Below are 25,517 nucleotides of genomic sequence, written 5' to 3' on the forward strand. Positions count from 1 at the left end.
GCGTAGTGTATTATAAAACTGAGTTTTCGTGGCAGTTCAAAAGTTTATAAAAATAGTAAAAAAATCCAAAATAAAAACAAACAATCAAAATTACATAAAAAATACTCTAGAATAATAAAAATTAAAAACATTCAATAAACTAGTAGTCACCGCTGAGTCCTCCGCCACACCAAACCCTCTAAGTCTGGGGATTTTCTATAAAGATAAAATGGAAAAGGATGAGTTTACGTAAACCCAGTGTGTAATCCCCACAAATAACATGCATACAGTCAATTACAATAAATAGTCAAATACAGTCTGGGCATAAGCCCATTTTAGTTTCAGTAGCAGTTTGGGACTTAGCCCATTTCAGTTTTAATCTCAGATATGTATTAGGGCCTAAGCCCGTCACAGTAACAGTATTAGATATACATTAATTAGTAAACAGAGTCTTACCCAACCAGCCTCTACACACCATCTCTGTCCATCCCTACACACCATGTGGGGTTTAAAATACCCACCCATCCCTACACTCTAAGTAGTACTGAATGCAGCACATAATCAGTAAATTGCAACTGAGCTGCCAAATAATAGGCTTAAGAGCCTTTCAGTACACTTCCTCCAAATACAATGCAACATACAGTATATGACATGCTAATACATGAATATCAGTTATACATACAATTCAGTATTCATTCATGTAATCATCATGTTTAATACATACAGCAAACAAACAGTTCATGCATTTAAAGGTCTAAATAATGCTTACTGAATCTACAGTAGGTTCACAGTCGACTTGGGAAACCCGTGCAACCTTAGAACACATTTCAGTTAAATGGGCTCACACGCCCATATGGCCTACCCGTGTGGGCCTACACGCCCGTGTAGCCCATACGGTCTAATTTGGCCTTGGTCGTGTGGATCATACAGTCTGGCCCAAAGTCGAATACCCATGTGGACTACCCGTGTAGACCCACAGGCCCTTGTGGCCCATACAGACCAAATTAGTTTAGCCTATGTGTTGCACACAACCTACCTGGCCACCACATGGCCGTGTTTTATGCACACAGCCTGGCCTCATCGATCACACGCCCATGTTATGGCATACGGCCTACCACACAGGTGACCACACACACGTATGGCATCAACAGTTTACTTTTTTGGCTTTCGCCAAATCCCGTTTTCTGCGTTTTCGGGTACACACTTGGTACAATTTTGATGCTACAACAACTACAAACACTCCAGAACCTAAAAATTGACATACTAATCGTTCAAAAACATGCTTAAAACACGATTAAATTGAAACCACAAACCGAAAAAAATCTAATTTACTATTCATCACTTACCTCGAACTCCGAACAATTTCGGCTATACTTCCACAGAAGAAAAGCCCTTTTCTTGTCGATTGGTTGCTGCCAAAACCCCACAATTAGACTAATGAAAATAAACCATTAACACTAGAATAGAGCTAAATGGAACCTACTCTCTACTCGATAAATAACACTTACCACAAGATGAAATCCAAGTCGATAGTATCAATAGTAACGACAAAATACGAAGAAGAGGGAAAAAAATAAATGTCAGAATTTTGTAAGGAAAAAGAGAGAAAACTAAAATTTTGGGAAAAAGGGAAAAAGAAGATGTAATACACATCCCTTAATTCTCTCCCTCAAACCCACTACTCAACAACTTCCACAGAATTTTTTTGACCGAAACTCTCTCGGTCAAACAAGTAAAATAAACTCCCACGCTCACGCAAAGATTCAAACACCAGACCTCCAACACACCAACACACATCTTAACCACCAGACCAGCATGCCCATTCTGATATGGTTTACAAACTTTTAATTAAAAGCCTACTAGCCAGAAATAGGGGTTAAGTTAGAAAAATACTAAAATTTGCTATAGCTAGGGCTTGAACTTGGGACCTCACACACATACCCAAAACACTTAACCACTGAAGCAGATACACATTTTTGTCAAATTTTCACAAGAGTCGAAACAAGAATTTTGGGGCATTACAACATTTCATAGTATATATTCCAAACGAATACATACATAGTCATGATTAAATATCACAACACTCTTGCACAATTCATCATATACTTAGACTCCACAGATTTTTATCAAATGTTCATGCTATCCTAAACGGTTATTCATGCACTCATTCATTTATTTCGGAACTTAGATTATAAAGGACTTATCTAAAAGATTTATAAGAGTCCTCATGAGAGAACTCACATTCGACCAGGCTACTTATTCCTTAACTTAATCTTAACTCAATCCCCATTCCTTTACAAATTTGAAATCGCCAAAATTCATATCCCACACACATACCTTCATCCCATTATTCGTATAAGTATGAATTCCATACTATTAATAATTATAAATCTATAGTTTAATAATTTCATATAGATTTATTTCAGTATGAACAAAATATATATACAACGGTCAGTGTAGAAGTTCATCTGATCCTCACCTATTGCCGTTCAAAACTCCAGATTCAACCATCTAACTAGAAATCACTACTTAATAAATATGGAAATATCGTCGAAACCCATTCACATACCTCTACCCATTTCTCAAACATGGACAACCCCGTACAAAGCCCATTTTTCTTTAATCTTAATGTTCAACCAAAATTAACAACTTACTCTTCAAAATTCCACCCGCATAACCGAAATACTGACTAGAATACGAAGTAATATTCTACTTTAGATCTAATATTTAGTTTTAGCCCAATGACAGCAAACCATAGATGGCTTCCAAAGAAAGCTACAGCCGTATTTTTAAAGGAAAGAAAAAGATAAAACGTCTCACTCTCTTCAGTCCATTTAACTAATATTTATATATAGATAGGACCCATGTTCCCGTAGAAACTTGACATGTGTCACACCCTTTCAAAATATCTTCGTTAATGGTCTACAATTGTAAATGCAAATATAAATAAGAATCCAATATGAACAATACCTAGTTACACTAACCAATGGGAGTTCTAATTATTATATTCACAATTCAACTAGCATTGTTACTCTAATAACATGGGGTACTATGCATTTTATTTCTAAATCATCTCTCCACCATACTGTTATCTCATTAAACAGTAACTAGATACTAGGACTTTGTCAGATGAGCTGTTACATACTCTTAACCACTTAACACAAACTTTTCCTTAATATATGGCAAAAGATCAAGAAATCAAATTCTTACTCTTGTGGTGGTTACTATACATCTCCACGTATACACTAAATAATCATTTGGGCAAATTACATTACGTTAGACAAACTTCTTATTGCTATGCACCAAAACCTTAAACCTATCAGGACTGGAGTGTTACAAGTTTAATAGCTTTGATGTAATTTTTGTGAAAACTCCTTTTGATTCTAACATATAACTAATAAAGAATAAAAGAAATAATGTTTCTTAATTAGAGTATGCTAAAATTATTGGAAACCTTATGTTCTTAATAAGCTACACTCGACCTTTTATTGTTTATGCAATCAGTAGACTAAGTAGATATGCCCACAATCCTAACAATGAGCATTGGAATGCTCTAAAGTGTTTACTTAAATACCTTAAAGGTGTTATAACTTGGAAGTTAGAATTTTTCGCATACCCTGCAGTTCTAAAATGATTTTGTGATACAAACTGGGTAGCTGATAATGATGAAGTTAACTCTATAAATGGGTATGTCTTTACTTTGGATGGAGCAACTATTTCTTAGAAGTCTGCTAAACAAATGTGTATTGCTCGCTCCACGATGGAATTAGAGTTTATAGCTTTGGACTTAGTTGAGCAAGAGGCCGAGTGGCTTAGGAATCTACTTGAAAGATTCCTTTATGGGAAAAATCGACACCTCTTATATATTTATTATGTGACTCACAAGTTGCAATTTGTGTTTCTAAAAGCCAAGCTTACAATGGTAAGAAGAGGCATATTCAGATAAGACATGAATTTGTGAGACATTTAATAAAGAATGAAGTATTTGCTTTGGAGTACGTGAGGTCTGAAAGGAATCTAGCTGATCCACTAACCAAAGGGTTAAGTAGAAAAATAGTTCTTGATTTGTCGAGGGGGATGAGTTTTAAGCCTAGTGGTTGAGGAATTCATGGTGGATACCTAATTTAGCTTTCTAAGTTCAATATGGTCAAACGAAACCATAGAAAGACTCATAGTGTACATATCCTTATGGCAAATGATGTACATGCATAAGGTTGAGTTTTTACTCTTAATGAATTCATATCCCAGGGTTTGGGCGATCCTATTGAGACGAACTTGATGAATTTACTGACATGTGATGTTGAATTTCTTACTCTTAATGAGTTCATATCCTAGAGTTTGGGTGGTCCTATTGGGACGGACTTGATGAATTCACCGAATTTAAAATTGAGAGGATGAGCTTAATAAATGCTTTTAATGATTTCATAGTCATGATTCTGGTAGTCTATATTAAGATAGACTTAATGAAATCATTTACATAAGTGTGAAGAACTAGCAATCTTCTATGAAAGACACTAGGTCGTCTTTCTAGAGTACTTACCAACATCCCAAAGTGTATTGGCTAAAACTTGTTGATTTATCGTGGAACATTAATTGGATATGAGATTAGTTGTGTGTCATGAGTTAGCCCTTATCTTAACAAGCTAAGATTCATTCACTTGTTAAAGATAAGAATCACTCATTTCACTACGTACTAGTTCAAATCCACAAGATACTAGTACTTAAGTGGCTTATTTCGATGTTGTTCTTCTCATGTTTTACCTTTTCTCATGTTTATAAAATATTCCAATTCTTTTGCATTAATAGAGGAATGTTGGTAACACAAAAAATATTTTTAGAATATTTTCAGTTACAGAAAATCCTTTGACTATTATAGAAAATATTTTCGGTTGAGTAAAATCCTCTTCTATTTTTGAAAATTGACACTGTTATTTCGCCATTTTGCTCATACAGAAAACAATATAAATAACAGGTCATTCTTCTCATTTTATACAACACAAGCAAACATCAATTCTCTTTTTTCTCTCGTCTATTTCTTTTAGCAATTTTTCTAGTAAATTTTTTTGGCTAAATTTTTGCTTTCTTTTTCGATTCATTTCGAGAAGAGTAATACTAACTGTGTTCCACCTTCTTTATTCGGTGTACGAATATTGAAGTTTTGTGTTAACCTTGGGGAGCGACATCCAGCACACGATTATACCTATCAGGGCGTATTTGCTTCTCAGGCAATGGTTCTTCTGTAGCATAATGATTATTTTATTTGTTTACACATGCCTTGTTTTAATCTTGTTAAAGTCATAACAACTCTACCGTATTAAATTGTTTGCATAATTTTATCTAATTAATTTTATTCCATTCCAAATAATTTGATAACATGGTCTATTAATTTAAATCCACTTTGGATTCATTATTTAATCCAATTAAATACATATATGAAGTGACTAAATAAACCCATATCAATCTAATCATTAAATTGAGAAAACACCTATTACTCCAATAAGTAAATTCAATGAATCATTTCTCCTAGGTGAATTGTTTACACTTCTATACAAGAGTTTATATTAAATGGAATCTGTTAAAGAATTATGTTAAGCTAATAACAGGATCAATTGAATATTTATAATTAGGACTTAAACGATTTGCAAATAAATTCCAACTCTTCACTTATTGATCATGAATTATTTAGCCACAAAATCATTCCATTAAAATATTAAGATAGAACTCCCTATTATACCCTTATTAATATCAAAGGCTCTTTTAGGAGCAGGAAAACGTCTCCAAAAGGACTTGATTTTGTATAATACATAAGGAATGTAATAATTAAATCTTTGTACAAAATAACATAAAAATAATCATAATTGGTTGTATATGTATATAATTAATATATAAAGAGTAATTTATAAATTAAAAAATTATCTCTTTAATATATAAAGTAAATTTATAAATTTAAAAAATTATCTCTTCAATAAATAAAGTAAAAGATATGTACTAAAATAATAGTATTTCATTTGAAATTTTTTCTATGTATCATAAAAATTTTTAATTTTTCGATTATTAAAATATAAACTCTCTTTTAATTAATATATATAATTAATTTGTGCATCTTACAAGAAAGAAACTTGTATTTATATATTTCATATTTATTTTAGAGTTTATATATTATATTTTCTTTCAATTTTATAATTTTTATAAGACCATATGCTTTTTTTTTGAGTTTTTTGGATATTTATTTTCATTTTTAATAATTTTTTAAGGTATATAAATTGATAAAAGAAAAAATATATTTTTATAAAGGAATGGCACGTGGCATTTTTCCTTAGCTAAAATAGTCCAAACTTTTTCTTACCATATGTTAAATTAAGGATTAAAAAACATAATGGAAGCATATATGAAAAAATAGATGGAAAATGACAAATGAGTATGACCTTTGCTATTTCTTTTTGTTTTCTTTTTAATTTAACAGACTGTGTTCTATTATTCAAAAAACTATATATTTATTTATTTTAGTTTAGTACTTTTTTTTGTTAGCTTCCAGTTCAGAGTAGGGTTGAAGAAGCAGATAGACGCCACCGTGTCTCTCTCTCGCAAAACCCTAACTCTCCATTCTTCTCTTCAAAACCCTTTTTGTTCTCTCTTACGATTATATTGTTCTTCTAGTAGTTTCTAATTTTCTTTCACGTAGGAAACAATGGGAGCTTCATTGCCTCCGAAAGAAGCTAACCTCTTCAAACTCATCGTTGTAAGGATTCGATTTATTTTTTATCTCTTGTATTTCAATTCGCATTTCTACTTGTTAATTACTCCTATTTCTGTTCTATTTACTTTGTGTTTATATGAGCGTACTTCTTTACTCCCTTTGTTCTTTGCTTGTAAAACACCTGTTTGATACCGATCTGCTTGGTTGCTGAGAAAATTGGTGGATATGAAATGAGAAACAGAAAATTGGATTAGATATGCTTGTTTGCCACTTACACTTTTTTGGCAATTTTTTATGTTATAAATTTTTTTTTCTGTTTAGTTAATGAAGCTTAATTAAGCTTAGTCATTTTGCTTAATTTAATAGATCAATGAGTTCGATTTTGTTGAGAAGCTACTGTAAAAAAAATGGAATTTTTCTTTGAACTTTTTTTTTATCGTCTTTTTAAAGTAAGGATGCACTTTGCGCTTTCCTTTAGTGACAATTCATTTGTATCATCATGGATAAAATTAATGTAATAAGCGTGTTTCGTTGTCTTGCCATTTTAGCTATTTCTCTTTCATGTTTACATTTATAAATTCAAGTTTTGTTGGCTCCTAATGGCTAGCAATTAGGGCATTTTGGCTTTACACACATAAGCATTCAAGACTCTATGGTGCCGTTTGTGAATCAATCCATGTAACAATTTGGAATTGACCGAGCTGGTCCTTATTGTAAATGTAGACTGGAAGTTTTAATTTTGAATATGGGTTTGTATTTGATGCCTTGTACACTGAGAGTGAACCTTATTATGACATGTAATTAAAGAGCAAACAGCAATTTTTAAGATTCTTAAAAATAAATATAATAGTTACATCTTTTAATAGGCAGCATCATGTGGTTTACTGTAGAATGATGCATCATACATAATAAGTTCTTTGAATATTTATATATTTTAAGAACGTTTTCTACACTTAATTGAGAGTCCACTGCCCCACCCTTTTTTTCCCTAAAAAATTATTTACGGTCAAAGCTAGAGTTTTGACCGGTGAACTCCATTTCAATTTAATTGTAATTAACTGTTGACATAGTTTTTTTCCTCCTTCTGTACTTATTATCTGTTCATATACTCTCGCCAGTTCTCATGACTGAATTTTTATATTATTGACTTGGATCTCTATGTGCTATTGCTAAAGCTCTTTATATTTTCATCACTGCAGAAATCATATGAAACTAAACAGTACAAGAAAGGACTGAAGGCTGCAGATGCTATACTTAAAAAGTTTCCTGATCATGGAGGTAGTTTAATTTCATGCACCTATTTCTCCCCTTTTTTTTTTGTTATTGCTTGAGAGTCTCTTAATTTTTTAGTGTATATAGTTTGCATGGTCTTTTTAAGCGTGCCTGTATAAAGATGGAAAAACTTTGAAGCAAATGAACATTATACTTTACAGGAAAAAGGGGCCATCGTAGATAGTTTGTGTTGATATCCATGTAACTTATTTACACAATCTTTACAAAAATGCCTCTGACATTGACATGATTGTTTCCATGTACTGCTTTCTTGTGTTCTATATGATTTATGTGAATTGTATTTTTGAAATCATTGGCTGTCTAGTTTTTTGTCAATAATGTAATGCTTTTATAGATAAGTGGAACAATGTATGTGGGGATGCTCTTTACCAATTGAACATATTGCATTGCTTTGGGATATATAACTCATTTTGTTATCCATAAGGTTTCAAGTATGCAATATTTTATTAATCTCTTCATATTGGTTGGTTTTGTGTCTTCAAACGTGGTTAGTATTGGTATAGTATCTGTAGTTCTCTGTTGTTTTATGGGCTTTTGTTCCATACTTATAAATATGTTGTTTTTACTTTGTTCTTTATATTGTGTTTCTCTATTGTTTTATGGGCTTTTGTTCCTTGCTCTCAGAAACATTGTCAATGAAGGGGTTGACCTTAAATTGCATGGATCGTAAAATTGAAGCATATGAGCTCGTTCGGTTAGGTTTAAAGGTTGCCTTGTTTTTCTTTCAGCCTGTTTAATTTCAAAGCAATGTCACTTTTTTCTAACAGTGTTTTTATGTTTGTGTCTTTACGTAGAATGATTTGAAAAGTCATGTCTGCTGGCACGTGTATGGTCTCCTCTATCGATCAGATAGAGAATACAGGGAGGCTATCAAATGCTATCGCAATGCTTTGAGAATAGATCCAGACAACATTGAGATACTACGGGACTTGTCACTCTTGCAGGTATACCTTCTTTACCTTATCTGTAATTCCTCTTTTTAGACTCAGTATTTAATCTAAGATGTTCATCAGTAGTATGCTTGATCACATGCTCACTCAAATTCTTGACATTGATGCTTGGCATTCTTGAATGGTTAAAGGAGTTTCTCTTGTAAGCTTTGTGGTTTTCCTTGAAGGTTTTTCAGATTTCATTTTGGAGTTTGATAATCTTAAAGTATTGGGGGTTTTAATTGGCAAGGTTGCTACTAAAACAGTTTGATGCCCGCATTTATGCTAAGTTCATGGCCAAGGCTGGTTCATTGTGGTAACTTGGTATAAGTGGATGAAAATCCCAAGATTGGGCTAAAGGTAGTTGTGAAAGAATTTAAGCATTTTTTATTGCTTGAGGGAATCTGCTAGTATATGGATAGAATGGACTAAGCTATATTGAAATAGAAACAACAAAAATGAAGATATGTGGCTTAAAACGGGGGAATGGTAGATACAGGATGTGTTAAATCCTAGAAGTAGACTTATAAAGCATACAAGGCAGCTGTTTTTTCTTTTTTGTAACTCTGCAAATTTAGATCATAGTTTTTTGTTGCAATCGATGGCCTTTGGTCAAGGAAAATGCTATAGCGCGCTTTGTGTGATAATCTGGCTGCACTTTTTATATTAGAATTGCTTCAGCTGTAGCATCTTAAACAAAGGTTTTGTTTTGTTGCACAAACAAATAAAAAGTGATAGAGTCAGAAGCAACCATTTGATTTGATCCGTTCATTCTCGTTATTTCAGAAGAATTAACCTCATTGAATTGATATGTTCTGGTCTATCCAGATCTGCAGCAGATCTTCTCTCTTATTCTACTAGTTCCCTGATGGTTGAAAGTGCTTGTAGACCGAATTTTGCTCGGATCAGATCTGATCCGGTGCTTAACTTCATATGCATTTGTGTCTTACTGCTTCAGGGTAGTGAAAAATTCAGTGTCTTTTGAACAAGTTTTAGGAAGAAGAATGATTCTCTCTTATTACTTCTAATCTGAATACAACCTTTTAAAGAATAGCAGGAAAAATAAAAAAGGAAGTAATCTCTAGAAATTAGCCTATCCCTAAAAATTAGTAATTTGATTATGGCTAATAGTGCAAGGAAATTCCTAGCACTAATGTAGGAAATCTGCTTAATTTAAGGAATTCCAACACTCCCCCTCAAGTTGGAGTGTAGATGTGAATCAAACCCAGCTTGCCCATAATTCTTCGAACATTTTTCTTGAAATGCAACCCCTTACCAGGAATCCCTTTTAAGTATCTCAATATCCTGTAGGCAGCTTCCAAATGTTTCTCCCGTTGATATCTCCCCCTGTCTACTTCTTCTCCATCCTTATCAGTTCCTAATTTAAGGTTGGGTTCCATAGGAGTCTTGTCTATGTTCTTTGGAGTTTCTACAGAGTCAACATTAGAAACAAAGGCATTGTAGGATTTAGACAAGTTTCCATAGGATACAAATCGAGAAATGGGATGTTGAGTGCAGCTCCTAGTGCCTTTTCTTACTGCAATTGGAAGATGGATGGAAGATGAAGGAGGTGAAACTTCTTCCTCAGGACAGTCCTCGGGTAAAGATGGCATAGGCACTGCTGTTTCGGTCTTAGGCAGCTGATGTCTCCGAGAGTATACACGAAGTCCCTGAGTTTTTCCTTGTTGTTTTTCAGAATGAGTAGGCTGTTTTTCTTCATTACTATGATTAATCACCCTTGTTTCTTGATGCTGAACAGTGGAGATAGGAAAAATAGGTTCCAAAACAGGAATAACAGTGGCTGTAGGATTTTTAGCAGGTTTTGTAGTTGTGGTAGGGCTGACAGGTTCCAAAACAGGAATAACAGTGGCTGTAGGATTTTCAGCAGGTTTTCTAGTGGTGGTAGGGTTGATAGAGTCTTGAGGTATAATGAGAAGATTGCTCAAGGTCTCATCTTCACTAAGTATCTCCCCCTGAAGATGAGAGGCTTAAAAATATGGCTCGTTTTCGAAGAAAGTAACATCAAGGGACACAAACATCCGGTGTAAGGTTGGAGAGTAGCACTTGTACCCTTTTTGTGCAGGTGAGTAACCAATAAAGACACAAGTGTGAGCTCTAGGATCAAGTTTAGATCGGTTAGGTTGATGGTTGTGGACAAATGCTTTGCAACCAAATGTTTTGGTTGGGAGATTAGAAACACGAAACAAGGGAAAATTTTTTTGAAAAGTATGTAAAGGTGTTTGAAAGTTTAATACCTTTGATGGGAGTCGGTTTATAAGATAACAAGCAGTGAGGACAACTTCTCCCCATAAATACTTTGGTACACCCATAGTAAACATAAGGGCACGAGTCACGGCTACAATGTGTCTGTTTTTCCTCTCAGAAACCCCGTTTTGTTGAGGGGTGTTAGGATAAGAACTTTGATGTATGATTCCTTGCTCAGAAAGATAAGGACTTAGGATAGAATTAAAGTACTCTCTCCCATTATCAATTCTAAGGGTGTGAATATTTGAATTGAACTGAGTTCGAATCATTGAATGAAAATTTTTGAAGACTCTAGAGACTTCGGATTTTTCTTTAAGGAGATAGACCTAACAAACTCTAGTGTGGTCATCAATGAAAGTTATGAACCACCTAGCCCCTATGATGTTTTTTACTTGACTGGCTCCCCATAGATCGTTGTGGATTAAAGAGAAAGGTTGAGATTGAACATAAGGTTTCAAAGGATAAGAGACACGAGTGTGTTTAGACAGTTGGCAAACTTCACAGTTCAATGAACTAATTTTCTTATTTAGAAATAGTAGAGGAAACAGTTTCTTCAAGTACATGAAATTCGGGTGTCCTAGTCTACGATGCCATAGCATGATAGAATCGTCTTTTGATGTAGATAAGGCCATTCCTTCTTGTGAACTGTTTTTGTTCCAAACATATAAGCCATCATTAATTTTAGCAGTGCCAATCATCTTCCACGATTCTTGTTCTTGAGCCACACAACCGAAAGCAGAAAATTCAGCAAGTACTTTTTCATCCTTGGTAAGCTTGCTAATTGAGAGTAAATTACAGGAAAGATTTGGAACGTGTAAAACTTTATCAAGGGAAAAATTTTCAGTAAGTCTCACTGTCCCCATTCCAGCCACCGGCGAGTAAGATCCATCAGCTATGCGAATCCGAGAGTGATCATGACAAGGTAAATAGGTGTGAAACAAACTTAGATTACCTGTCATGTGGTCGGATGCACCCGAGTCTAATATCCAGGAAGTTTTTATAGGTTTGTGTGTAGTATTTAAAGTAGTACCTTGAATAGCTAGTGACCCACTGGCTGTTGGAGTCTCGAGTAGTTTATGAAGAGCCTCAAGTTGAGTTTTGGTTAGCCTAACATTCTGAGCCTCTTCTTCAGTAGTAGATATCATTGCTGCCTTGTTTTCTTTCTGTTTTTTTTCTTCAGGATAGCCATGGAGTTTGAAGCATTTCTTCTTGGTATGCCCAACCCGATTACAGTGGCTACACCATGGCCTTTTTGAACCAGAATCAATTCCATCTTTGAACCTTTGAGATTGAGGGCCTCTTGAAATAAGAGCAGAGTTCTCGGAAGGATGATGACCAGCTACGGTCAATGGTTTTAATTCTGTTGCGTCTCCCAACATAATAAGACGTCGTTTCTCTTCCCTCCTTACTTCAGCAAATGCTTCTCCTATGGTTGGCAGTGTGGTTCTGCCTAGTATTCGTCCTCGGACCTCATCAAGATCACGATTTAGTCCTGCTAGGAACTCATAGAAACGTTCTTTGTTAAGATGATCCATGAACTTGGTGTGTGCCAAGCCCTCGCCCCAATCAACTTCATAATACATGTCTAACTCCTGCCATAAGATCTTTAGGTGGTTGTAATATTGAGTGACTTCAAGTGTTCCTTGTCGAATATCTTTCAACTTTAATTTGATCTCGAATACTTGGGAAGTATTTCCAAGATCCGAGTAATTCTCCTTGATTGCATCCCACATTTCTTTGGCAGTTTTGAAAAAAAGATACGTTCGGCTTATATGACCTTCCATCGAATTTATAAGCCAAGCCATAACCATTGAGTTGTTAAGCTCCCAAGTTGCATAACCAGAGTCTGTTGATGCTGGTCGAGGAATTTGTCCATTAATGTACCCAATTTTTCCTCGGCCACGAAGAACCATAAGGACATATTGTGACCATTGCAGGAAATTTTTTCCATCTAATCGATGATTTGTGATTATAAGAGAAGAGTTAAGGTCACCTTGTGGGATTCCTTGATTGTGATTTTGAGTTATTTGTGAGATCCCAATCTCAGAGAAATTTTCGGTGTCACCCATGGGAGTAGGGTTTCTAACAGAGAAAAACAGAACAAGAGAAGAGAAGAAAGAGCAAGATCAAATGGATTCCTGATGCTCTTGATACCATGAACAAGTTTTAGGAAGAAGAATGATTCTCTCTTATTACTTCTAATCTGAATACAGCCTTTTAAAGAATAGCAGGAAAAATAAAAAAGGAAATAATCTCTAGAAATTAGCCTATCCCTAAAAATTAGTAATTTGATTATGTCTAATAGTACAAGGAAATTCCTAGCACTAATGTAGAAAATCTGCTTAATTTAAGGAATTCCAACATCTTTGATACTGAAATTGTTGAATTTTAAATGGAGATCAGTGATGCTTTGATTCTTGATTTTCTGGCTTTCATTTCTGTTATTCTTTTGCCCATTGTCTGGTGCTTACCATAACTATGGGCTCTTAGTTATTGATATTTTGATGATTTCAGTCAGAGTCAGCGGTAGCTTTTTTGGGCTTAGGTTGTATGGTGTATATACCTTAATCAGTTGAAGGAAAAAAAGCATGAAGATCATGAATACTTGTCTTTCTGCTAATAACATTTGAGAGAAGTTTTTCAGATTTGATAACGGTTTTAAATTTTCTCATTTGTATTGTTTAGGTTGTTTAAGAAATTATTATTGTTATATTTGTTGTCTTCTCTTGCAGGCACAAATGCGAGATTTGGCTGGATTTGTGGAGGCAAGGCAGCAGCTTTTGACTTTGAAACCAAATCAGCGTATGAACTGGATTGGCTTTGCTGTAGCCCACCATTTAAACTCAAAGTATTTATTGTTCCTTATTTATTTCCTTTTTTTTCCCAGATAAAGACTTTGTTCCATTCCTATATCACCTTTTCCAATCTCGATTGTATTTTGTGAAATGTGATTTAGAATGTTGTTCTTGTAATGCTATATTGGAAGCTTGGGATTGAAAGGCCTGTTAGTATGGAAGGTCAAAGTATTTGTTGATATAATTAAAGCCTTCCTTTAAATTAAATGCCTGAGAATCTTAACTCTATTTTCTAATTACATGATCAAATGGGTGCCAACATGGATGAAATTACTGATGATTTTAAAAATGTGGTTCATAGGGTTTAGACTGCATTGAAGATGCTTATAATATATATAGGCAGGTGGGTAGATGGATAGACAGGTGCCCTACTACTCTACTTGGAAGCTGGTGAGACGTGCATATATGAATTTTTTGTTGCAAATTTGCATGTTACAAGCAATGCTTGCGTTGCCGACTTTTGGTTTTTGCTATATTATCTCGAAACAAAGATGATGTCCTATTTGCTTCTGCTTCTACATGATGATGTCAAATGATTCTATGTTGCATATTTGTTAGAATAAATTTAAGTTATTGTATTGGCATATATCATTTTCTATCCATGCATCAGCCAAGTAGTTCTAAGTTAATGAAGTTGCCCTTATTTCCTTTCATTCTCTACGTATGTACGCTGAATGCCTTTTTTTGGTTGATATTAGTGGTGCAAAAGCAGCTGAAATATTGGAAGCATATGAAGGGACATTAGAAGATGATTATCCACCAGATAATGAGCGTTGCGAGCATGGTGAAATGCTTTTATATAAGGTATTGCTCTTGTAGTGATTTTATATATTTTGCCTGCATCTGGATGTAACTAGAATTCCTTATACAGACGTTCAAAAAATTTAGATTTTATACTAATCTATAATGGAATTATCAAATTGGTGTCACTAGTTACTTGGAGACCATGTGGTTCATGAGATTATCCATAAATCCAATAGAGTAATAATTAATTTGCAAAAGTATTTAAGATATAAAATTCTTTTTATGTTCTTTATAAACGGTATCCTATTTTTGTATTAATTCTATTTTTGCATATGAAATTATAAAAGACCTATCATTTCTTCCCTACTTTTTCCTTCCACAAGTATGTCTGCCAAGATCTTGTTTACTTTTGTGTAAATGTTACACCTGATATCGTTAAAAAAAACCTACTTATTTTAGAAGTATGTTTTTTCATGATTTATATATATTGCTGATAAATTAAATGATGTCCATGTTTATTTTAATCTGAGGTGGAGGACTAAGGCCTTGTTTAGCATTGTTTTTCAAACTAGCTTTTCAAGCCAAAGCAACTTTTTTACACATAAGCAATGCTAAATAACTAGCTTCTACCTTCAAATTGGCTTTTCAAGCCAAACCAAAAAGCTAAATCCAGTTTTTGGCTTTTGAAAAAGCCTGTTTGAGTGGGAAATTATAAAATTGCCCTCTCCTCATTTATAATGTATATTCAAATTAAATTTTATAAATAATTTATATTAATTGCTTAAAATGTATTTAAAATTTATATTTTATATATCATAATATTAATAATGAGTTACCATAAATTAATATTTAATTATAATATAAGTTGAATATTTGTTAATATCAAAAGAAACTAGCATTGCATCATGGGATCCCTTAGCTTGTACTTCAAAATTTTGTATTAAGAAACAAATAATAATTAAGACATAGGAAAAGATAATTACTTTGCATTTTAGTCAATTATTCTATCAAATATCTAAAATATGGTCTATATATTTAAATTAAATCTTACTAACAATTTATATGAGTTGCCTAAAGAGTCTTTAAAATTTATATTTTATATATTATAATATTAACAAATTTGAATATCATTTAAATTAACTTATTTTTTCCTTTCAAACTTCATGTCTAACATAGACATTGTAACTTTTTCATGCTAAACGCTTGAAACCTTACACCACACTTTTTCATAGAACTTTTCAAAAGCAACCTTTCCAAACCCAGCTTTTCAAAAGCATTTTTCAACTGTAGTAGCAATGCTAAACTAGCTCTAAGTTGTAGTCCATAACAGCTTTTGTGTCTCAACTTTTCTCTTTATTTAATAAATGGTCTACCTTTTTCTTTTAACATACTCTTTTTTTGGTTTTTTAACACCAGTAACAAGATGTGGAAATAGCTTGACGAGTTGGACAACTACCTAAAACACAGTGCAGTAGCATTTATTTCTTTTATAAGTTTCTGCTATATAATGCACATATATCTACATATATTATGCATGATGGTTGTCATATATTACCACTAGACTAGTTGTATATTGGAGCTCTTTTTAATGTCTATGTGGGTATGCTTTTTTTTTTTAGATCTCTTTGCTAGAGGAATGCGGATTTCATGAGAGAGCACTTGAGGAATTGCACAAAAAAGAACCAAAAATAGTAAGTGTTAAATGTATATAATGCCAGGATATTTTTATGGTTAAAAATTTGAAATTTTTTTCAAGTTAGGAAATCTTGGATCTTAAGATCTAACAACTTCTGTTCTTCTAGGTTGATAGATTGACTTACAAAGAACAAGAGGTTTCTCTCCTGGTGAAGCTTGGGCGCCTAGAAGAAGGTGCCAACATTTATAAGGCTTTACTCACCTTGAATCCTGATAATTACAGGTGAATGCATATGGCTTTTCTTTTGGAAGACCTAGTTAGCAACGAATCTTTCATGGCTAATTATATGGTCAAATTATGGTTTTGGTTCCTGTACTATGCTCAGATTTTAGATTTAGTCCCTATGCTCTAATTTGACTTAATTTGGTCCCTCTACTTCTATAGTTTCATTAGTTAATCCAAATAGTTAACACCATTAACTATTCCGGTTAAAATCATGAGGTGAATTCTTCTTAAAAACACACATTCCAATAAAAAATTCTATGTCAATATGATGAGTTGGAAGAGGTGTTTTCAAGAAAAATCCATGTCAACATTTTAACCGGGATAGTTAACACTTAACTGTGTTTACTATTAGGATTAAATAATGACATTATAAAAGTAAAAGGACCGAAATTATGTCAAATTAAAGTACATAGACTAAATCCCACATTTGAGCATAGTAGAGGGACCAAAACCATAATTTGACCCTACTGATGATATCAACCAACCATTTATTTTATCGAGCACCTCTTGAAGTCCTTTTTTTATTGCAGTCATGAAAGTTATGCATCTGGCATTTCTTTTGAATTGCTTTTGGCTCTTGCTTCTTACTGGTGTGTACTTTTATGTTTGTGTATCTATATGTTCCAGGTATTATGAAGGCTTGCAGAAATGTTTTGATCTTTATTCTGAAAATGGCAAGTATTCATCTGATGAAATTGATCGGTTGGATGCACTATACAAATCTCTTGCACAGCAGTACACTTGGTCATCTGCAGTTAGGGTGATGTACTTGTCTTGTGCTTCTATTTTTGATTATGATGGATGTTAAGGACATGTTCTTTTTGCAAGAACTTTTTATTTGTGGAATATGCTAGTATAAACTGTTTTATTATGTGCTAGCTGTTAGTCATATTGATTTGATTTTCTGTTTGTATCTTTTTTGTTTTACATGTTCCAAACGGTAGCTTTGTATGTGCATTTTATGATCTCTCTCTCTCTCTCTCTCTCTACCTATCTATCTATCGGATGTATTTATACATTGACATGAAGGAATTCCAATGAAAACCTTGGGTTTCTTCAGAGCACTGAAGTTTTCACCCTTTTCTTATAGAGAGATTTGGGGGGGGGGGGAGTGGTCAGTTTTATTTTTATTGATGGCCTGAATAAGAAATGATGTGATGAGAAGAATCTGATGAGCTTCTTCCAAAGATAAAAGCCATCTAATATCACGACATTCTTAAATTATCTAGACAAAGATGGTTATGGTATCCTGAAATACCTAATAGATGTCTTGATGTTATGATACTAGGAACTATTTGTGGTTAAAATTCTTCTTTTATATCCTTCAAATTTTGGAGCTGATGTGGTGGTAGCATCACAAATTTGAGAGCTATTTCTTATTGATGAGTATTTGTTCTTTAAGTTAAGCTGCAATTTTCCTGTACAAATACCTTTTAAGGGTGGGTACATGACCATGAATTGACATGGCCAGGTTACTGCAAATACCCAACTGCTCTTATAATTCGAGTTTCACAGTGTGGATGTAATTAATTAGTTTTCTTCCGGTAAACCACTGTGACACAATGTGCATTCTCTTTGCCAATAAATGCATATTTTCTTTATGATGTATCAAAAATATTCCTGGACTGATATTGAACTTTGTTTTCTCAATTATTAGAGGATACCACTTGATTTTCTGCAAGGAGACAAATTTCGTGAAGCAGCAGTTAGTTACATTCAGCCTCTTCTGATAAAGGTATTAAGCAAATGAGATGGTTTTTGTGCTAGTTTGACTGGTGTTACTAGTATGTTGAGTGAAATAATGATACTATGTTCTCTTGTGCCTTCAGGGGGTTCCATCTTTATTTTCAGATCTTTCTCCTTTGTACAACCACTATGGCAAGGTAAGATTGCTCTTACTATTATTTAAAATTAGAATTAAGTTCATAAATATTAATTATCCTATGCTGCTTGTCAACTTGTTGGGAGCATGATTTCATTACGACTGATTTTCCTCCTCTGTTGACACTTAAACAGACAGACATATTGGAACAACTTATGCTTGAGTTGGAGCATTCAATTAGGACGACTGGGAGATTCCCTGATAGGTAGCATGTGCTTTCAACCTTTGTGTAATAGTATAGTAAATCTTAACTGCAGATAAATTATTATATATGCTCCTCTTAGAGGTGATATAGTTTTGTTTAGAGCTTAACTAAATAAGAAGCAGTAATAGTATAGTAAGTTTTTGTTTAGTTAAGCTCTCAATCATTTATGTGTTATCTGTGAGTACGTAATGGTTATTCCATATGGTTGTGTTGCGTGTAAAGTACCTTTGTATTTGTTTGCCTCTAATACACAAGCACATTTTTAGTGTTATGCTGAGTCATTTGTTTTCTTGTGTTTCATATTGAGGGCAGGACAGAGGAGGAGCCCCCTTCAACACTTTTATGGACTCTGTTCTTTTTGGCTCAGGTAGGTAAAGATCAGTTTTCCTCACCCAGCTGTTCATGGTCCTTTCTTCTTTTTTTCCTGGGAATACATGTTTGGTGCTTTTTTTTTTTTTTTTGCAATTTTCTCTGAGTAAGTTTGTATTTATTAATGCAGCATTATGACAGAAGAGGACAATATGATATGGCTCTTTCAAAAATTGATGAGGCTATACAGCATACACCAACTGTAATTGATTTATACTCTGTCAAGGTTTGTTCATGTTGTCAATCTTAAACATTTTGCATTGGCTTCATCTGCCCAGTAGTCTTCATTTATTTTGAATTTGCTTTGCCTGGTTTGTCTCGCATCTCACGAGACAGCAATTCCTGAAAACTGTTCAAGATATTTCCTTGGACTTTTTGCTCACTTGCAAGACTTATTTCTTACTTTGATACTGGCCTTGATTGATTATTTTGTTGTGCACTAAGTTATGAAGTTGCTATACATATTCATTTAAAATGGATAGAAGTTTTTCTTTTCATGAACAAAAATCTTGATGGGCATGAGGCAGGTAGATGACCACTTTTCTTAGATTTAGTGTTTTGGCTAGGTAGCTTTTGCTTATTTATGAATCTCTTTATTCTATCTTTTGGAGAATTTATTGGAATGTTCTTGAAGATGGGTCTACCTGTAATACCGGTTGCTTCTTCTTTGGTGACAGAGTCGGATATTGAAACATGCTGGTGATTTGGTAGCTGCAGCTTCATTGGCCGATGAAGCTAGGTGTATGGATCTTGCAGATCGCTATATAAACAGTGAATCCGTCAAGCGTATGTTGCAGGCTGATCAGGTTCTATAGCTGTTTCCTATCTTTTGACTGTTTTTTCCTTTCATATTTTATATTTGTTACTTTTGAAATTTATTTCACTGTTACTGTATGCTTTGCCAACTTTTTCCACTCTTGAAGGTGGCCTTGGCAGAAAAAACTGCTGCATTGTTCACAAAAGAAGGGGACCAGCACAACAACCTTCATGACATGCAGTGCATGTGGTCTGGTTTTGTTGATTAATTGCCTTGGCCATCTTGTTATCTCTGATTATTATTTGGATACACCTACTGAGTGCTTTTCATCTTTTGAAGGTATGAACTTGCGTCTGGTGAAAGTTACACTCGACAAGGTTATCTTGGACGGGCCCTGAAGAAATTTTTAGCTGTGGAGAAGCACTATGCTGACATTACTGAAGATCAGTTTGATTTTCATTCTTATTGTTTACGGAAAATGACGCTGCGTGCATATGTTGAAATGCTAAAGTTTCAAGATCGGTTGCATTCACATTCTTATTTTCACAAAGCTGCAGCTGGCGCCATCAGGTGAAGCTTTTTTGTTAGGACCTGCAAGCTTTTCTATGCTTCAACTTAGATTTATTTCGTTTGACTGTGGATGTAAAATACAATGTAATCTGTGGTCTCCCTGTCAGGGTGCTTTTTGCGTCTGTCACATATTGTTGAATAATTCATGCTTTTGGTGCTTCATTTTGGGTGGGGTTCATCCTGCCTCCCTCTTTTTGCTTGATTGTATGGATTTCAGTTGCATTCATCATGTGTTAGTTGAAAGTTGAAATGATGTATTATCTGAACCTTGCTGTCAAAGTGTGAAAATTTCTTGAATGCAATTTTTGTTAGTTACTTTATTACATTGTTTAGAAAGCAAATATTATTTTGGTTTTGACACATACTTTAGTTGCAATAACTCCTGTTGTCATGGTAGCTGTAAAGTGTGAAAATTTTCCTGAAGGCAATTTTTGTTAATTACTTTATTACATTATTTAGAAAGCAAATATTTTTGTGGTTTGACACATACCTTAGTTGCAATAACTCCTGTTGTCCATGGTGGAGCCCTCAAGTTCAAATGCTTCTCCCTCAAGTTAACTATTAGCTAAAGGTGCAGATATTTGGATCTGCTTCTAGAGTCAACTTTAATTTAAGAACTACCATAGGACTAGTGTCTGATTTTATGAATCTAGCTGCTTGTGTCATACTTCACATGCTATTTTATGTTGTCTTCAGAGGATTCACATGATGACATCTTGTCGTACATATGAAACAGGATGAAAAAAATTGTTTGTAGTCTCAATTTACTTTTTTCTATTTGCAAATTCTTATTTTCATGATATTTTTTCCCTAAAGTATTAAATATTCTTTTGGGCATATTGTTTGTTGTGATTTTGGCTGGTTAAATTAGTGGAAGGTTGTTTCTGGGGTTTCTGTTGGGTTAAATATGGAGAGTTGCTTGTTTCTGACTTTCTGTACCAGAAATTATTTGTCAGTTATAACTGTTTGTATTGATTCTTATTAATGGGATGGTGGAATGGAAAGGATGATACACTGATAAGTTAATCAACAATTAACTTTGGTAATTTTTGCTATCCATAGTGTCTGGTTTCTGTGTGGGTGTTTCTTTTGCAGAATCTCTTTGCTTGAAATTGGTGATTACATTGTTCTGCTTTCTTTGTGATAAGCATTGGGTTTTGAAATGCAGATGCTATCTAAAGTTGTATGATTCTCCTTTGAACTCTCCGGCTGAAGAAGAGGACCATACATTAAAGACTCTTCAGAAAAAGAAAATGAAGAAGCAGAGAAAAACAGAACGAGCTAAGAAAGTATATCAGCTTGTTTTGATTATTCTTTGGTAATATATCTTTGATGATTTCATTGTGATGCTGCTCACAATTTTAGGAGGCAGAGGAGAAAAATGGAGAATCAAGTGCTAGTGGCACTTCTAAGTCTGGAAAACGACATGTTAAACCTGTAGACCCAGATCCTTATGGAGAAAGATTATTGAAGGTTATCTATATTGCCTTTCGTATGCGCTCTAGGTTCCTGATTAAATTGGTCAATGTGTCTCTACTGCCCCTGTTAAACTTGGAATTTGTTTGATGGTTTTTTCCCCTTTTATTTACAGACTGAGGATCCTTTGTCAGAAGCAACTAAGTATTTGAAGTTGCTTCAGAAGAATTCACCTGATTCTTTAGAGACGCACTTGCTTTCATTTGAAGTCAATATGAGAAAGCAAAAGATTTTGCTTGCCTTTCAGGTATTTTTTTTTCCATTAATTGAACAAAAGACGTGATTCCTCTCCATGTCGTGTTTGATCAACTTGAGCTAAATTTAAATGTGACAAAGTGATAAGAATTTGGATCAGCATAATTTGTGAAGAAGCTCCCTTGTCTATTGTTTTCTGCACTCCTTTTCACTTCTGCCTTGATATCATCTTGGAGTAAGAAACTCTACCTGTAAACCAAACGTCTCTATTCATTCAAGTTTTATTTGGTAACTTGAATTTAGAATAGGTGATTTGGATTTGAAAATTGATATAATCATGGTAAAACGCATGTACATATGACGTCCATGACTACTTTCAAGTTTATATGACTTGTTGGGTACCTATTTAATAGTGAATCTTTAGGTACTTTTGAATTTGAAGTTGATCCTCTTATGTTGAAATTTAAATAATTTGTTCATAGTACATGCATTTTACTCATTGTTTTTATGGCAAACTAAATCCAGATCCACTAGTTAAGTTCTTTCCAAACATGGTGTCAATGAAATATGCGTGAATTTGATAGTTTTTGTAATTTATCAGTGTTCAGTTGTACTTAATTATTTTGTGAACTCATCTTCATATGTTTGTTCTCTTTTTATTTTCTTTGTCCTGAAGGCTGTAAAGCAATTGCTAAGGTTGGATGCTGAGTATCCGGATTCACATCGCTGCTTGGTATGTAACATCTGTCTTACCATATTGCGCACTGTCGTGCACAGGTACATTCTTTTGGTACTTTTATGCAACGATCATCTAGTCTTTACACTACTTTATTTGAATTTAATGCAATGCAGATTAAATTTTTCCATAAAGTGGGCTCAATGCCTGCTCCAGCGACTGATGCAGAAAAACTTGTTTGGAGTGTCTTAGAAGCTGAGCGACCATCCATCTGGTTCTCTTTGAAATGGCTTTATGATAGTTATTTCCATGCCCCAATTTTGTTGCATTACTGTTATCATTGTTGTTTTAACCTCTGATGCATTGAATCCCTTTATCTTCTCTCTCTGCAGTCAATTTCAGGAGAAAACTCTTACTGAGGCAAATGAAATTTTCCTTCGTAAACATCAAGGTATTATTGAGCTTACTTAGCGTGTACATTTTAGGCTCCTTGAGGTGGGCTGTTAATCATGCCATGTTCAATTCTGTTTTGCAGATTCTTTGATGCATAGAGTGGTAGTTGCAGAAATGTTATATATCTTGGATCCGACCAAGAAACTTGAGGCTGTTAAGTTAATTGAAGATTCATCCAATATAGTTGAGCCAACGTAATGCTTTGGTGTATTAAATTTTCTGCTGTTTGATATTGTTTCCATACGCTGCAACTAAATCTTGAGATTTAGTTGTTTGTTCCTTTTTTGCTTGTCCAGGAATGCAACACTTGGACCAATCATGGCATGGAAGCTCAAGGACTGTATTGGAGTCCACCAACTCTTGGAAAAGGTTCTTGTTGATCAAGATGCTGCTTTGAGTAAGTACACTTCTATGTTACCAAAATTCTTTTAGTGTTGTATATTGGAATGTGTTTGGCATGGGTATGTTCCATTTTTTTCTGTTTCAAAGTATTTAATTTTCTGAAAGGATCATATCGATATACATGTCTGGATATGTCTGACAGGGGAACTATAAGATAATGATGGGTCGGAGGAACATAGATTTATTCTTATAAATTGCTGCTGACTAGAAAATTGACTTTCGACTACATCAACTTCTTCTGAAATTAATATCTGTTGATTGATTAGACCTTTATTGATTACATCTGAATTGGTAAATATCGTATTCTACAGGATGGAAAGTAAGATGTGCGGAGTACTTCCCCTACTCTACCTATTTTGAAGGTAGTCGTAGCTCTGCCGTGAACAATCTGTTCAACAATCAGGAGGGCAAAACTCCAGTAAATGGTGGTACAAGTGATCCCGAAATCAGTCAAAGCACAATTCCAATCATATCAAACGGAAAGCTCGAGGCATTTAAAAACCTTGCCATTTGAAGAGATGGTATATGGTACCAACTGACATTTGAACAATGGATTGGGATTAAGATTGTATGTTACCCTACAAGAAGAGGTCTTTGCGTCCCGTAAAAAATTGGATTATCTTGAGATTCTGCGAAGTCAAGCAATTCTTTCTTCTGCTTCTTTTGGGATCTAAATTTTCTTGGCCTATCTTGATCGTGAAAGCATTTGTGTATAATTTATTATTGACATTAATGATTTTAGGGTTGAAAATACATATTTCACTGTTTCATTGAGATCCTGCTGGCTCCTTGGTTGAGGCACAATAATAGATTTTTGAGCATTGCTTCTGGAAAGGTGGGGTTTTGAGGTAATGGTTGGAGCGTCTTGTACTTTTTCATGGTTTTAATTAGTTGTCATATGGAAAATTTTGCTATGGAGTTGAATAGCATTGGTTCATTGATTACTTATTTGTTAATGGTTCTAACATTCAATTTTTAATTAAATTTAATTGATTAAAACAATCATATTGATTGAAACGATGATTAGTGTTGTATACTCGTCTTCAAATATGATTTATATTTTTAAAACTGTAACCATAAGGGTGATATTTTGTGTTTAATGCTATTGTCTAAATTAAACCTACTTCATCATATGATATAAAGCAACCTGCTTATAGTCTTGTCTTTGGAAGGCTTGCTAGAAGGTTTTTTAGTTTTCTTGCTCAGGTTCTTTTGTGTCGCCGTCTACACCACTAGAGAATTCAAAAGTCGCTATTTGTTGAATATTAAAAACTTAAAAATGTATATCATCTTTATAATCAAGTTTAAAGGAAGAATATTCTATTTTGGACGAAAGTATTATAAGAGCTTACGGCTAAAACATCTGTGGGTTGGGGAAATGACGAGCAGTGAGACATCTCAAGAGTAAGTTGAGACAAAATGAGGCCTCAATTGTTTCTTATAAAACAAAGTTAAGTGCAAGACGTATGAGAAGGGTTCGTGAAAGGTGTAGTTTTTCTAGTAGAATTGAAATTGACATATATGGTTCTAGAGGAAGGTTATCGGTGGAGTGGGTTGGTGATTGTTTAGTCCAATTAAGAAGCTTTTCTTCCTTGCATATCGGTGTTGAAATCGAGGGTGAGGGGTTACCAAGGTCGAGAGTTATGGGGTTTTATCGGTCGCCAGATGAAAGAGGAAGGGAGAATTCTTGGAGAATTATGAAACATTTAAGAAATAATAATTCTTTGCCGTGGTTGGTGATGGGTGATTTCAATAAAATAATGTACTCGTTTAAGAAACGAGGAGGTTGGTTGCAGGATGATCAGAGGAAGCATAATTTTCAAGAAGTATTGAAAGAATGTGATCTGAG

The 25,517-nt window shown here is 34.1% G+C and overlaps 1 protein-coding gene across 5 annotated transcripts; it reads left to right on the forward strand.

The window, feature by feature from the left end:
* Positions 1-6,446: 6,446 nt before the first annotated feature.
* Positions 6,447-24,612, forward strand: LOC107951901 (N-terminal acetyltransferase A complex auxiliary subunit NAA15). Of its 5 annotated transcripts, XM_016887083.2 has the most exons (26): positions 6,447-6,718; positions 7,876-7,954; positions 8,594-8,676; positions 8,764-8,913; positions 13,896-14,011; positions 14,717-14,822; positions 16,382-16,453; positions 16,565-16,680; positions 17,311-17,443; positions 18,341-18,418; positions 18,513-18,566; positions 18,700-18,770; positions 19,083-19,137; positions 19,270-19,365; positions 19,817-19,945; positions 20,063-20,145; positions 20,236-20,466; positions 21,635-21,755; positions 21,832-21,939; positions 22,058-22,189; positions 22,814-22,870; positions 22,990-23,087; positions 23,206-23,264; positions 23,349-23,460; positions 23,563-23,663; positions 23,980-24,612. In XM_016887083.2, exons 1-26 carry the CDS (start codon positions 6,668-6,670, stop codon positions 24,180-24,182), a joined length of 2,694 nt encoding a protein of 897 aa, XP_016742572.1. In that variant the 5' UTR covers positions 6,447-6,667; the 3' UTR covers positions 24,183-24,612. The 5 variants fall into 5 exon arrangements, 2 of the variants coding, with proteins under 2 accessions (XP_016742572.1, XP_016742573.1); XR_001698662.2 differs by lacking the exon at positions 23,980-24,612 and having other exon boundaries at positions 22,990-23,113; positions 23,563-23,664; XR_001698663.2 differs by lacking the exon at positions 23,980-24,612 and having other exon boundaries at positions 22,814-22,914; positions 23,563-23,653.
* Positions 24,613-25,517: the final 905 nt, after the last annotated feature.

This window comes from Gossypium hirsutum, chromosome A02 (genome assembly GCF_007990345.1).
Source record: "Gossypium hirsutum isolate 1008001.06 chromosome A02, Gossypium_hirsutum_v2.1, whole genome shotgun sequence".
Lineage (NCBI taxonomy): Eukaryota > Viridiplantae > Streptophyta > Magnoliopsida > Malvales > Malvaceae > Gossypium > Gossypium hirsutum.

What these genes read in the sequence shown, in the direction of transcription:
- LOC107951901 (XM_016887083.2), top strand. Translation starts at nt 6,668, where the DNA reads ATGGGAGCTTCATTGCCTCCGAAAGAAGCTAACCTCTTCAAACTCATC. An exon ending in TTCAGCCTCTTCTGATAAAG is followed by an intron (nt 18,419 to 18,512) that starts GTATTAAGCAAA and finishes TTGTGCCTTCAG; the next exon opens with GGGGTTCCATCTTTATTTTC. An exon ending in AGATTTTGCTTGCCTTTCAG is followed by an intron (nt 22,190 to 22,813) that starts GTATTTTTTTTT and finishes TTTGTCCTGAAG; the next exon opens with GCTGTAAAGCAATTGCTAAG.